Genomic DNA, 15774 nt, shown 5'->3' on the forward strand with positions numbered 1-15774 from the left:
GTATATACACATCGACGGAACCACCCCCTGCCGTCTTACGTGACCTGTATATACACATCGACTGAACCATTCCCTGCCGTCTTACGTGACCTGTATATACACATCGACTGAACCATTCCCTGCCGTCTTACGTGACCTGTATATACACATCGACTGAACCACTCCCTGTCGTCTTACGTGACCTGTATATACACATCGACTGAACCACCCCCTGCCGTCTTACGTGACCTGTATATACACATCGACTGAACCATTCCCTGCCGTCTTACGTGACCTGTATATACACATCGACTGAACCATTCCCTGCCGTCTTACGTGACCTGTATATACACATCGACTGAACCATTCCCTGCCGTCTTACGTGACCTGTATATACACATCGACTGAACCATTCCCTGCCGTCTTACGTGACCTGTATATACACATCGACTGAACCACTCCCTGTCGTCTTACGTGACCTGTATATACACATCGACTGAACCATTCCCTGCCGTCTTACGTGACCTGTATATACACATCGACTGAACCATTCCCTGCCGTCTTACGTGACCTGTATATACACATCGACTGAACCATTCCCTGCCGTCTTACGTGACCTGTATATACACATCGACTGAACCATTCCCTGCCGTCTTACGTGACCTGTATATACACATCGACTGAACCATTCCCTGCCGTCTTACGTGACCTGTATATACACATCGACTGAACCATTCCCTGCCGTCTTACGTGACCTGTATATACACATCGACTGAACCACTCCCTGTCGTCTTACGTGACCTGTATATACACATCGACTGAACCATTCCCTGCCGTCTTACGTGACCTGTATATACACATCGACTGAACCATTCCCTGCCGTCTTACGTGACCTGTATATACACATCGACTGAACCATTCCCTGCCGTCTTACGTGACCTGTATATACACATCGACTGAACCACTCCCTGTCGTCTTACGTGACCTGTATATACACATCGACTGAACCACCCCCTGCCGTCTTACGTGACCTGTATATACACATCGACTGCGCCACTCCCTGTCGTCTTACGTGACCTGTATATACACATCGACTGCGCCACTCCCTGTCGTCTTACGTGACCTGTATATACACATCGACTGCACCACTCCCTGTCGTCTTACGTGACCTGTATATACACATCGACTGCACCACTCCCTGTCGTCTTACGTGACCTGTATATACACATCGACTGAACCACTCCCTGCCGTCTTACGTGACCTGTATATACACATCGACTGAACCACCCCCTGCCGTCTTACGTGACCTGTATATACACATCGACTGAACCACCCCCTGCCGTCTTACGTGACCTGTATATACACATCGACTGAACCACTCCCTGCCGTCTTACGTGACCAGTATATACACATCGACGGAACCACCCCCTGCCGTCTTACGTGACCTGTATATACACATCGACTGAACCACTCCCTGCCGTCTTACGTGACCTGTATATACACATCGACGGAACCACCCCCTGCCGTCTTACGTGACCGTATATACACATCGACTGAACCACTCCCTGCCGTCTTACGTGACCGTATATACACATCGACTGAACCACTCCCTGTCGTCTTACGTGACCTGTATATACACATCGACTGCACCACTCCCTGTCGTCTTACGTGACCTGTATATACACATCGACGGAACCACCCCCTGCCGTCTTACGTGACCTGTATATACACATCGACTGAACCATTCCCTGCCGTCTTACGTGACCTGTATATACACATCGACTGAACCATTCCCTGCCGTCTTACGTGACCTGTATATACACATCGACTGAACCACTCCCTGTCGTCTTACGTGACCTGTATATACACATCGACTGAACCACCCCCTGCCGTCTTACGTGACCTGTATATACACATCGACTGAACCATTCCCTGCCGTCTTACGTGACCTGTATATACACATCGACTGAACCATTCCCTGCCGTCTTACGTGACCTGTATATACACATCGACTGAACCACTCCCTGTCGTCTTACGTGACCTGTATATACACATCGACTGCACCACTCCCTGTCGTCTTACGTGACCTGTATATACACATCGACTGCACCACTCCCTGTCGTCTTACGTGACCTGTATATACACATCGACTGCGCCACTCCCTGTCGTCTTACGTGACCTGTATATACACATCGACTGCACCACTCCCTGTCGTCTTACGTGACCTGTATATACACATCGACTGAACCACTCCCTGCCGTCTTACGTGACCTGTATATACACATCGACTGAACCACCCCCTGCCGTCTTACGTGACCTGTATATACACATCGACTGAACCACTCCCTGCCGTCTTACGTGACCTGTATATACACATCGACTGCGCCACTCCCTGCCTTCTCACGTGACCTGTATATATACATCGACTGAACCACCCCCTGCCGTCTTACATGACCTGTATATACACATCGACTGAACCACCCCCTGCCGTCTTACGTGACCTGTATATACACATCGACTGAACCACTCCCTGCCGTCTTACGTGACCAGTATATACACATCGACGGAACCACCCCCTGCCGTCTTACGTGACCTGTATATACACATCGACTGAACCACTCCCTGCCGTCTTACGTGACCTGTATATACACATCGACGGAACCACCCCCTGCCGTCTTACGTGACCGTATATACACATCGACTGAACCACTCCCTGCCGTCTTACGTGACCGTATATACACATCGACGGAACCACTCCCTGCCGTCTTACGTGACCGTATATACACATCGACTGAACCACTCCCTGCCGTCTTACGTGACCGTATATACACATCGACTGAACCACTCCCTGCCGTCTTACGTGACCTGTATATACACATCGACGGAACCACCCCCTGCCGTCTTACGTGACCGTATATACACATCGACTGCGCCACTCCCTGCCTTCTCACAGGACGTATATATATATTGGTGGAAATTGACATGATACACATGTCTGCTGTCCCAAATACCCCATATTGACATGATACACATGTCTGCTGTCCCCTGTACCCCCTATTGACGTGATGCACGTGTCTGCTGTCCCCAGTACCCCCTATTGACGTGATGCACGTGTCTGCTGTCCCCAGTACCCTATATTGGCGTGATGCACATGTCTCCTGTCCCCTGTACCCCATTTTGACGTGATGCACGTGTCTGCTGTCCCCAGTACCACATATTGGCGTGATACACATGCCTGCTGTCCCCAGTACCCCATATTGATGTGATACACATGCCTGCTGTCCCCAGTAATCCATATTGACGTGATACACATGTCTGCTGTCCCCAGTACCCCCTATTGACATGATACACACGTCTGCTGTCCCCAGTACCCCCTATTGACGTGATGCACGTGTCTGCTGTCCCCAGTAATCCCTATTGACGTGATGCACATGTCTGCTGTCCCCAGTACCCCCTATTGGCGTGATACACATGTCTGCTGTCCCCAGTACCCCCTATTGACGTGATGCACGTGTCTGCTGTCCCCAGTAATCCCTATTGACGTGATACACATGCCTGCTGTCCCCAGTACCCCATATTGACGTGATACACATGCCTGCTGTCCCCAGTACCCCATTTTGGCGTGATACACATGTCTGCTGTCCCCAGTACCCCATATTGATGTGATACACATGTCTGCTGTCCCCAGTACCCCCTATTAAAGTGATACACGTGTCTGCTGTCCCCAGTAATCCATATTGACGTGATACACTTGTCTGCTGTCTCCAGTACCCCCTAGACGTGATACACATGTCTGCTGTCCCCTGTACCCCATATTGGCGTGATACACATGTCTGCTGTCCCCAGTAATCCATATTGACGTGATACACATGTCTGCTGTCCCCAGTACCCCATATTGGCGTGATACACATGTCTGCTGTCCCCAGTAATCCATATTGATGTGATACACATGTCTGCTGTCCCCTGTAATCCATATTGACGTGATACACGTCTGCTTTCCCCAGTACCCCCTATTGACGTGATGCACGTGTCTGCTGTCCCCAGTACCCCCTATTGACGTGATGCACGTGTCTGCTGTCCCCAGTACCCCCTATTGACGTGATGCACGTGCCTGCTGTCCCCAGTACCCCATATTGGCGTGATACACATGTCTGCTGTCCCCTGTACCCCATATTGACGTGATACACATGCCTGCTGTCCCCTGAATCCCATACTGGCGTGATACACATGCCTGCTGTCCCCAGTACCCCCTATTGACGTGATGCACGTGTCTGTTGTCCCCAATATTGGCGTGATACACTTGTCTGCTGTCCCCAGTACCCCCTATTGACGTGATGCACGTCTCCTGTCCCCAGTACCCCATATTGATCTGATACACATGCCTGCTGTCCCCAGTACCCCCTATTGACGTGATGCACATGCCTGCTGTACCCAGTACCCTATGCTCTGTTGACGTGATTCACATGTCTTCTGTTCCCTGTACCCGTGTGTGTGTGTGTGTGTGTGTGTGTGTGTGTGTGTTTGTTGATCAGCATGTTTTAAATGTGTTGTGCAATTAATTTTCCCCCAACATAAACCGGCGCTCCATCTAAAAAATATATTAATTAAATAAACTAAAGAACTGTGTTCTTTAATCATTGTTAGATAGTCTGCAAGATGAGAGCAGATGGTCTTTTTCCTACAATGCCAGTCATTTGTATCATTTGGTTTTCAGTAAAACGGGGACTTGGTTTTCAGGCAACATCCCTTGGTATATTATGTTTCAAAGTATCATCAATTCATGATTTTGCATTAAAACAAATTACATGCCAACACGTCGTTTAACCTGGGGCCGGTCTCCACGTGTGCTCGTGTTCGTGTGTTGCAGGACCAAAATAGACGCACAAAAGCCTTCATTGGAGACGCGTCATGTTTAGTTATTTTTACATGGTAAACCAATCTATCATTTCGATCACACGTGGACGAGTGTAGTTTCACATGCCGCCATATATAACTGTGACAATAAACTCAGTAAGTCGACCGCGGCAACCATGGGTGATTTCGCGACTTTCCATTAGTGACGAGCGCCTGCACACGTGATGTCTCAAACGCGGCCGCATGTGTGAATCAGGCTGTGAAAGAGCAGTAATAAAACCACGTCGGGATCGTCCTTCCTCTTCTTATCCAGACTTTATCTCGAAGAGAACAGACGTTATAGCTATGGCTTTCAAAGGCGAAATCAAGATCATAGTCAAAGTGACCTCAACTAAATTTATGTTGCCAGCAAGATTGACTCGGACACATAGGCCTATCGAGACTACGTTTTCTAAAACATGCCGTTCGGATGTCATCGGCGCCGGAGTTGAACGATTGAGACAGGAAGCGATAGAAGGCAAAATAAGGCCCTGTAAGCGAAGTCGAAATATCAGAGTACTGCCAAAAAGGGTTGGCAGTCATAAGCGGGACCCTAGGAAAATATGGTTGCAAAGACATCGTGGTGAATTATCAAACGAGAAGGTAAGGGGACAATTGCTTCTCCGTGTTCCGATAGGATATCACGTGATATGCTCACAAGTCATGTGACCTAGCATCAGTGATAGCATTAGTGTTGTGGTGTGGCAAACTACGTTTTCTGTATTGAATGAATGCATCGCTTTGTATCAAGCCCATGCAGTTGCATGTTTCACAAGAATATAACATAAACTAATTTTGTGCACACGTGTGAACATGTAAGAATTACAAATAGACAGATAGTATGTTGACTAAATGTTTTAAATATTGTATTTTGTCAGGAAAGTATTTCGTGGGTGAAGTTAAGAGATATCACGCGGAATTTATTACTCGAACATATTCAATGATCGTTAGTAATATTCAAACGTGTATGATCGCGACCAATTCCGTTGTTTAAAAATATTAAAACATAAAAGAAATATTTTCCTATGGTCAGCGTGTGACGTCACATAACACCCGGTGGTTGAGATGACGCTGCCACGTGAAAAATGACGTCACTCTCTGATCTCTTGTTGGTGAATAAATAAATATATTGAACTCTGATATACGTCCTGATGATATTAATGAACGTTGCCCCAGTACGATATAAGATGGTTTGGCTATGTGCCTTTTTATAGTGTACATACAGACACCGACACACTTGCTAATGAACACCGCATGTCTCAGTTGGTAGCGATATAATATATGCATGTTGATATTTTTATGAGTTGATATTTTACGTCACGTCAGCATTTTTCAGCTATAGTGCATGAGTGAGTTTCTTTCACCGTTGTTTGTATTGCAGATGTACAGTAGAGTGGCCAGTTGGCCTTTTGGAATAGCATGAGCTAAATAGCTTCACCGTTTAGGGAGTGAAACCTTTGCTTTCTATGTCATCAGGTTATCAATCAAGCTACCCGATCGCTTCCTGAGAGGGTAGAAATACATGGAAACGGAGGGTATACATTGATAATTAAGCCTAGATAACATTACGACATACGCTTCCTGGTTGGTTGATAGGTTTGTTGTTTAACGCCGCACTCAGCAATGTTCCAGCTATATGACGGCGGTCTGTAAATAATCGAGTCTGGACCAGACGATCCAGTGATTGACGTCATGAGCATCGATCCACGCAATTGGGATCGATGACATGTATCAACCAAGTCAGCGAGCCTGACCACCCGATCCCGTTAGTCGCCTTTTACGACAAGCATAGTCACCTTTTACGACAAGCATGGTCACCTTTTACGGCAAGCATGGGTTGCTGTTCTACCCCGGATCTTCACGGGCCTGGAACATAGTGTGCATATACATGCACGAGTAATGTTAGCGGGAAACGTATGGAATACATTCGGGTTTGGGAGGAAAGGAGGTGACTCTGGAATAAGAATAATACAGTTATAGCGAACGAGATAATTGGGAAGAGACGAAAATATTAATTTGTTGTGTTTTCATACATTTGTATATACTTATCAAGCATGATACAGATGTTAGGAAGTATTGCAAGAAATTTGGTGATTAGTGTTAAAATACCAATGGCCAAGTCATGAGATAATATCAACAAACATTAAAAATATCAAGCCACTATTTTTATAAAATATTATGTTTATTTTCCGAATCTAAAGGTATATCATTGAAACAAAGTTGTCATTAGCAATTAACCGTGGCGTTTATCTTGCGATCATGTGACAGTGACAGAGGTACTACAATTAGATAAGTATTATTTATGCCTCCAGACTTTCATTATAGCATTTTGAATCAATTTTTTTTATTTGAACATATTATGTTTTGAAATAAAAACAAATATTTCAAAGCGGTTTGTTGAAAAATATTTTAAGCAAATTTGCACTCGCGAATATGTTAAGAAAATAAATGTATTTCATTACAAATTACTTTCATTTGGTGAAATCCCGCCGGCTAGTTTTAATCAAAAACCTTGATTTTTCGGATTTTCGAAGGCAAAATGACAAAATATATAATTCAAAACTGTTTTCAAGATTGGTTAGACGTATAAAAGTTCTAATTATTCCTTTTGTAAAAAATGCAGTCTTTATATTTACTCATTTATTTATTTTTACTTTTGGTAATCCGTAAAAGATGAATAAGGTCTCTTAGGATAAAATTCTTCCCAATGAAGCATATCGACAGTTTTCGAAAAAAGTGGTGCATTGTGGGATGGATATGATATGAGGCGCCTACACAAGTGAACGCAACTCCCTCTACTATTACAAGCAAAGCATTGGAGCAGAATGTCGAGTGATCAGTACAACACTGATTTTCTGTTGCTTTCGCTGGAGGACGAATACCTCAGTTTTGGTGACGAGTTTATAGGAAAGTTACAGGTATTTCTTTTTGAATTCATCACTTATTAATTTCCGAAATATTTTTATGAATAATATTTTTGTGATGATTTTTTTTCTTTTGTTTTCCTAAACTGTGGCATTATTACCTATGTAGATGATTATGTTATGATGATTTGCTATTTGCAAAGTAGTGTTTATCATGGTTTGATTTTATACGAAATTTTTTATCGAATGGCGTTCTTATTATGTTGTCCGTGAACCGCCACATGTTGTATTGATTTCGTGCCCTTTGAGCTAACCAATGATTGAAAGGGATACACAGCTGCCAGCCAATCGGATTGCACGCTGGTGGGGGCGTGGGATTTGTAGTGAAGCGACATGAAACACGTGGATGATTCCCCGTTGCATCTAGTGAAGCACACTTTCTAGTGTGACATAAACTGCGAGACGATATCTCTTTGTAGAGTGATGGATGCTATGAGACTCGTTTGTAACTACCTACAACTTCCTTGACAGGTTTTTAAACCTTTCAATGTACAAATACATATACCTGTTCTTCTAAAACTTATTTAGACAAGTGTTGTATTAGGATGTTTAAGTTACGGGTTTTTATGAGTTGTTTTAAAACTTGGTAGTATACTTTATATTATCGTTCACTGATCTAAGTATCACGAACATTAAGCTTATTAAATTGTTTGATAGGCATTCCTTAGCTGACGGATGACAAAGTAGACGACTTGCTTGACAACCGTATAAGGATCTATACCGAAACGTCGCCTTTACAGTAATTAAAGAAGTTGTTATCCATAAATTGTGTCTACTTTGTCATAAATGTTATTAATCTTTCGTTTCAAAAGATGAATTTGCATTTAATTTTCAAGCTGTTCTAAATCAAAATTCATACCGAGGATTTAAAAAAATAAAATATTAAAGGACTTTTCTTTCATCCAGTAATTCCGGCGATACATTTTTCACAGGCTAATTTTCAAATTGAAAATACTTGAATTTAATCATAAATATTTTTTTCGTATTACAGTTACAACCAGAATCAACCACCGCACAATCGTTGTTCTCCGTCCCACCGTTACCGGATTGTCCCGCCGTCTCCTGCCCCTCTCCGACGTTGCCTGCCCCCTCCCTCTCCCCCGTGTCACCGAATCCCCGGGGTGGGAGACCAGTCAATCCGCTCCCTCGCCACAAGAGATCCTCTCACATTAACGCCGAGCATCGAAGGAGAAATAAGATACAGGTACGTTCAGTGATAGGATTTCCAGGATTTTCCCACTGTAAAATGTATGGTCAACATTTTTTCAAGTTACTATGTTTATGGGTATCATTTATACGACTTGCAAATGTACATGAACCTGTGCTTTTTTTACTTGTTATTTTGTGCAAAACAATATATTTATGTTTAACAGAATTTGTACACCAGGTTATATAATTATCCCTGCCACGAAGTAGCGTCCGTCCGTCCCTCCGGTTCTAAAAGGGGACAATTTTTTTCCAAAAAACTATTTAAGTCGGAGAAATGAAATTTTGCACCCACCCTGGTGTTACTGGTCATGCCTTTAAATGAGTTCGAAAAATGATGTCGTAAATTCAATTTTTACAAAGTTATGGCCCTTGCTCCGTGATTTTCAACAAAGTAGTTTCTATTTGAAATGGGGACAAGGTTTCTCAAAAACTACTGAAGTTAAATGAATGAAACTTTGCATGCTTATCTAAGAGATACTTGTCAAGACTGAGTTGGAACATTGGTCCCGGCAATTAATTTGTCTACAGAGTTACGGCCTTCGATCCAAGTTGTTTGTGCAATGGTAACACGTTTTCTCAGAAACAACTGATGTTAGCTTATCAAAGAGTAAGCTATACTTATCAACACTGAGTTATATTTTTCCTTTTGTGTGCATTAATTTCACATTTAATCATTTTTTTCTGATGACAAAATGCTGTCGAAGTGCCCATCTCTTCTTAAGGCTTTATGGGGCTCTTATTTATAGTTTATGTTCACTACTATATGAACAAACAAACTAATATGCGTCATGGCGGGGGATAGTGCATGATAACGTTGTTTTCTTGTTTAGACTAAACCGCTTTGTTGTTCAGCCATTGTGAAGGTTCACCTGCTGTAACATTACAGTGAGTTCAGAGTTACCTGCCCTTGTTTACAAAATGTTTGCTTCAAATGAAAGATGGCATTATCATTTTTCTATTTCAGACGGGGTTTGAAACCTTAAAAGAACTCGTGCCAGCTCTCGCAGAGGAAAAAAACATTTCAACCAAAGAAAGTAAATCCGCAAAGTTACACAAAGGTATTAATTCGAAACACTATTTATGCACATCAGTGCACAGGTTCATGTGATTGATAGGCTCCCTGAAACAAATTCGCAAAAACTCGTCTGCGAGTTTGTTTGTTATTAATATTAGTCACATGGTCCTGTGATCAGTGTATGAGAGGTTCGTCTGCGAGTTTGTTTGTTATTAATATTAGTCTCATGGTCCTGTGATCAGTGTATGAGTTAGTTCGCTTTCGTTACACGAAAGACCCGGGTTCGATTTCCCAGATGGGTACCCCGCCATTGTACCCGTGTATTGCGCATTGATTATTCAAGTGTATTCATGTACATTCATGTGACGAACGCCAACGTTCTCCCTCCAGGCAACCCCAGCTTGACATGGGCCAACCGATCTCCATGAACTCTCTTGGGAGCATACAATCAAAGCTACTTTAAGTTCATGGAGTGCTAGGTTCAGAGTCACATAACCATCTCATTCTACCGGGTATCCATTCTCTGCTGCTCAACAGAGGTGTACTTCGAACAAAGCCACTTGCCTAAACATACACAAAAGGTCATCCATCTACACATCTTCCCGAGGCAAGGGAGTTAACTGACTTTAAAAGTCAAGTTTCCACCCTTGACGAACAAGGCTGGAAATTCTGGGCTCGATCGTAATGCTGACAGTGGCAATTGCGAGTGATATCCCTTCTTTGTACCCCCTATTGACCAATCAGGATTCAGCCTTTCATGTCACGTGCATTTGCTTCAAGCAAAATGTGGACGCCCAGACAATCTGACCGATAAACAAGATCTGTAAAGTAATAAAACAGGTCTTTCCTCGCGAAGTGCTTCAAAACACCTTGATTAAAAACAGAAAAGGTTTGGAAAATAGCTGTTGGCGCCGATTTAACGGTACACCAGCTTTGCAAATCCTGCAATTGCCCGAATTCTGCACGGCAGTTAACGAACTGGATTTTGATTTCGTTACGCGATTTTGAATGGGATATGCATAGACTCGTTAGTCCAGCCAAAATATAACACCATAACTCCAGCCAAGTTCGGCAAGGGTGGAAACTGGACTTTAATGTCAGTTAACTCCCTTGCCTCGGGAAGATGCCATCTACACTCTGCGACCAAAGTTGCTTAATGATACTACCGAATAGAAGTTAAAAAACGGCCGATTTTTCCCTATGGTTATAGTTCATGGCAAGACAGATTAACTGTAAGTCATATGACAAAAAAATCGGATCTTCTTTTACTTCTTTGGAGTAGAATATATGATCTGTGCGCTGTACCACGTGTGACCTGTCACCATATTGATCACCATACTATAGGAGTAATTAATCAAGTCATTATCTTTCATTACAGCTGCCGAACATGTTCGTGGGCTGAAGTTTGATTTGAAGAGTCAACAAGACGAACTGCAAGCACTCAGACAGGAAATAGCAGACTTGAACGCGCAAATCATGACGTTTCATCAACAACTTCCGGCCACGGGCATTGCCGTTGTTGAAAAGCCAGCCTGCCACCTGGAAACGATGTACAGAGACTATCTCAAGTCAAGAACACAAGAAAACTGGAAGTTCTGGATCGTATCCTTTCACTGAAATGTATAGCCCAAACGCAACTTGTCGCCATGCATAACTGCGAACATTGTAATTGGTGAATAGGAAAGAGGTGTGTACTAATTTCAACCACAATATTTCAAGATGAGGTGAAATGGGGTTTAACTTCGCGTCAAGATTATCGCACTTTAATATATAGCGATACACATCCGTGTGGCTGTTTGTAATAGTAGCCCTAATGGGAGTTTCATATTGCTAGCCCACCATGATACCAAGCAGCAGTTTTAGCATGGATACCCCACTCAGTCACAGTATCTGACTCCGAGGATTCTGAGGTCACTTTTTTTTAAATTTTATGTTTCACGATTTATTCCAGCTTTTCCAAACAAGGTAAAAGGTAAAAATAAATAGCTATTTCAGTCATTAATTATTTATATGACAGTCATTCTGTCATGGAGTTAAAACTGCAGCTGGCTTCTTGAATCACTGTCGTGATGGAATAAATTTTAATTTTCATGTGAGGGTCTACATTACTAGCGGGGGACTTAATCAAAATAAATATATTTATGTTTCATGTATTTCTTTATCTGCTGCTTTACATAAGGAGCGACGGTCCCGTGAAACGAAAAATAAAAAATGTGTGACTAAACTGAAGTTAGCAAGCGAATTGTGTTCACATTGCGGTTATATACTGCAAAGCAAGTCTGCAGCTTGTGCGCACCAGCCCCGGGGTACCAGTTTAGCTAAATGTCTCAAAGCTTCTTCTTATTTTTGTCATCTCTTCCCACAAGGAAGGGAAATTGGGTTGTAGTTCACCCGAATTCTTTACATGGGTATTTTATCAAATGGAAGCAGTTTGTTCCTTGACTCGCGCCAGTTCAGTGTGATACTGCGTCCACTGTTCGAATCCTACAGCCGCGTAGTGACCAGCGTCACAACCACCTCCTTCCTCCAGACCGTGCGGGACTGGGCGCACGAACACCTAACTCTCGTCAATCTCAGGCCATGTGAGTACCTGCTTAACAGTTTCTTGTCTTCTATTTCTACCGAAAGCCCTAATTACGGCTGCATCCTCGATAACCCCTAGTCTCCATTTAATTATGATACCTCCTTGGACCCAATCGTTTCACAATGCTTCGACGTTACTGTCACCGTCTCTTGCATCAGTGTCTTCTCAAAGAATTTCTGTCCTGTAATTTGATTGATACAACAAACTAGATAATCATTATTTCACTTTTTGAACTCACTTTCTCACTCACGCAGTGTGTACTTAACTTAAGTATTTGCCACTCGTGTTTGTTGTTTAACGCCGCACTCAGCAATATTCCAGCTATATGAAGGCGGTCTGTAAATAATCGAGTCTGGGCGAAACAATTCAGTGATTGACACCATGAACATCGATCTACGCAAATGGGATACGATGACATGCATCAACCAAGTGAGCGAGCCTGAGCACCCGATCCCGTTTGTCGCCTCTTACGACACGCATGGGTACCTGAGGACCTATTCTAAAGAGGATCTTCACGGGGTTTTGTCTCTCGTAAAGAGCTTTGACATTAATTGTTTTAGTTGTCTTTTTCTGACTGAATTCTATAAAAATGCGTTTCATTTCAGGTGTTTTATCAGCACTGCGGCATATAAGTCTCAACTCAAGCATTCTCACAGAACCCGAAAAACTCCCCGAAGAAGCACCGCGGAGAGTTATGGAAATGCTATGCGACAAATCCGTTAAGTAGTGCCACAAGAGTTGTCTCCCCGTGTCCTTAGTCCATCCACAAGTCTTTCAATGGGAATCAAAACTTGACTTTGGCAGGCTACGGCCCAGTCGAACATTACATTACCAATGTTCTTGGTATTGAGACATTTTACTGACTGTTAGCAGACAATTGGTAAATGCGTGGGAATAAATTACACAAGGAATTCAATTCAGTTGGTCAAGAACGGAGATTGGCAAGGCTACTACACATATACATTGTGCGCTCTTCAGGAAAACCAGTCGTAGCCTTAATCCATGGTTTGCATAAGGCCTTAAGACAGTATCCATAATATACCAGACAGGCCTTACAGACAGCCATGTCTTCATGTGGAACTGAGCATAGCTAACAAACACCTGGGACCAATGTCGTCTGATCTCAAAGACATTATCACCCTCCTTGTTCCTGATCAAAACGTCAATACATCACGAAACTGGACGGCGCTAGAGAGTCTTTAAAAAAACTTTCATTTTGTTTTATTTTAATGTCCTCAGCTTTTCATCCATTTTGTCAGAGACCATATACCGATATATGGTCTCTGATTTTGTTTTGCTAAATATGTCTCAGACTTACGCATGCGCATGAGCGTACAGTTTGAACCAGAAATCCGAAGGCCTTTGGTTCGAAGTTTATTCTCGACTTGGCTTGCTTGCCCTGGGTCCATCAGTGTCACCATACATCCATATTTACGACCCCCACACGTGGTGTAACTGAATTATTGTTCCAAAGAGCGTTGAGCCCAACCACACACTCGCTCTCTCGTAAAGACATTCCTGGGCCCACTTGCACAGAGCGATCTTAGCGCTAAGACTATCGTAAGCCTATGTTAAAGTATGGGAGTTGCGGTCATCTTAGCACTAAGATCGTTTTGGGCAGGTCGCTATAAATGGCACAAATAGTCCCGATGTGACGTTGAATAATTATTCTTGCTCACGCCAATTATTTACGGAAACAAACCAGATGGTGATATTATTCGTATCCTACCAGTTATGCTGATTGTGATATTTTTATGATTATGTAACTTAGAAACGGAAAACAACGCAGTGATCCTCGACACAATGTGCAAGACACTGGGTAGATGACGTTATGTTGCGATGGTGTTGGTGATGATGATAATTTGAAGATGTCATCATTGATTGTCATGCATGTGTCCATAACACTTCATTTCCATCACAGCTCACGTGTCGTGTATGTATATTGTTTGTTGTTGATGAAACATAATAAATCGATGTGAAACTTCCTACTAGTTGTCCTGAACTGACCATAAACATAAAGGTGGCATTCGTCACTACTCGGTCTTTTTCGTATGACACGAAGGGTCACGTGTTACAAAGGCAAGTCATTATCGAAAATGAAGAAAACCTGAGCTCCGTTAGAAATGAACGAAGTAAGCCGTCACTTAAAGATAATGCATAATACCTATGCTTGCTTTGCAGGGGGGGGGGGGGGGGGGGGGGGTCCTATAGGTTGTTGTGTTCCTGAGATCTTCCCAATTGCGTGGATTGATGCTCATGATGTCAATCACTGGAATGTCTGGTCCAGACTCGATTATTTACAGACCGCCGCCATATGGCTGGAATATTGAGTGCGGCGTTAAACAACAAGCAAACAAAACAAACAAATCTTGTGAATATGGCGGTAACATTTGCTATTTATGAAATTTTGTATTGGTGCTTGAGCGTCATTAAGTACAAAGTGTCATTCTTCATTCTTCAAGTCAGGTGGTGAAGGGATCAGGTAGTTAGACTCGCTGGCATGGTTGATGCATGTCATCGTATCCCAACTGAGTGTTTCGATGCTCCTGATGTCAATCACTGGATTGTCTGGTCCAGACTCGATTATTTACAGACCCCCGTCATATAGCCGGAATATTGCTGTGTGCGGCGTTAAACAACAAACAATTACAAACAAATAAACATGCATGAATTCTCTTGTGAACCATGGCTTAAACGGGTAATATGAAGGCGATGTTATACCCCTTGATTCAGTGATCCGACGACCCTCATAATCAGGAATGATGGATAAAAGGAATTTTTATAGTTACCACCAAGCCTAATAATGTTAAGAAAAATGATATCACACACTGTTAAGTGATTAATGTTTGGACCCGCAAAGGTCAAAGCGCGAGATAAATCATATTCATAGCTTCACTGGTGTTTCTCTGCATAAATGCTAATAAATGGTCAGTCCCATTTCCCAAAAATGCCAGTGTTAAATATAGATTTACTGACTTGGTTGATACATGTCATCGTATCCAAATTGCGTGGACCGATGCTCACGATGGCAATCACTAAATTGTCTGATCCAGACTCACTCGATTATTTACAGACCGCCGTCATACCGCTGCAATATTGCTGAGTGCGGCGCTAAACAAAAAACAAACAAAGACATATTTCTTTTCACATCCTACCTTAGTTTTATTTAT

At 42.9% G+C, this 15774-nt stretch overlaps 1 protein-coding gene across 3 annotated transcripts in view; it reads left to right on the forward strand.

Moving 5' to 3' along the window:
• Positions 1 to 14588, forward strand: part of LOC124116581 (carbohydrate-responsive element-binding protein-like) — a 42071-nt gene extending 27483 nt beyond the window's left edge. Inside the window, exons 1-6 of one of the 3 annotated variants that reach the window (XM_046477968.2) lie at positions 5040 to 5475; positions 8788 to 9000; positions 9970 to 10063; positions 11399 to 11622; positions 12473 to 12602; positions 13210 to 14588. In XM_046477968.2, coding sequence (XP_046333924.2) covers positions 5077 to 5475; positions 8788 to 9000; positions 9970 to 10063; positions 11399 to 11622; positions 12473 to 12602; positions 13210 to 13331 — 1182 coding nt within the window. In that variant the 5' untranslated portion in view covers positions 5040 to 5076 and the 3' untranslated portion in view covers positions 13332 to 14588. Of the gene's footprint in view, positions 1 to 5039; positions 5476 to 7449; positions 7791 to 8787; positions 9001 to 9969; positions 10064 to 11398; positions 11623 to 12472; positions 12603 to 13209 lie in introns of those variants that run through there. The other 2 variants (XM_046477969.2, XM_046477970.2) reach the window with 2 other exon arrangements.
• Positions 14589 to 15774: the final 1186 nt, after the last annotated feature.

The sequence above is a fragment of the Haliotis rufescens genome, unplaced genomic scaffold (assembly GCF_023055435.1).
Source record: "Haliotis rufescens isolate VD_foot unplaced genomic scaffold, xgHalRufe1.0.p SCAF_5, whole genome shotgun sequence".
NCBI lineage: Eukaryota > Metazoa > Mollusca > Gastropoda > Lepetellida > Haliotidae > Haliotis > Haliotis rufescens.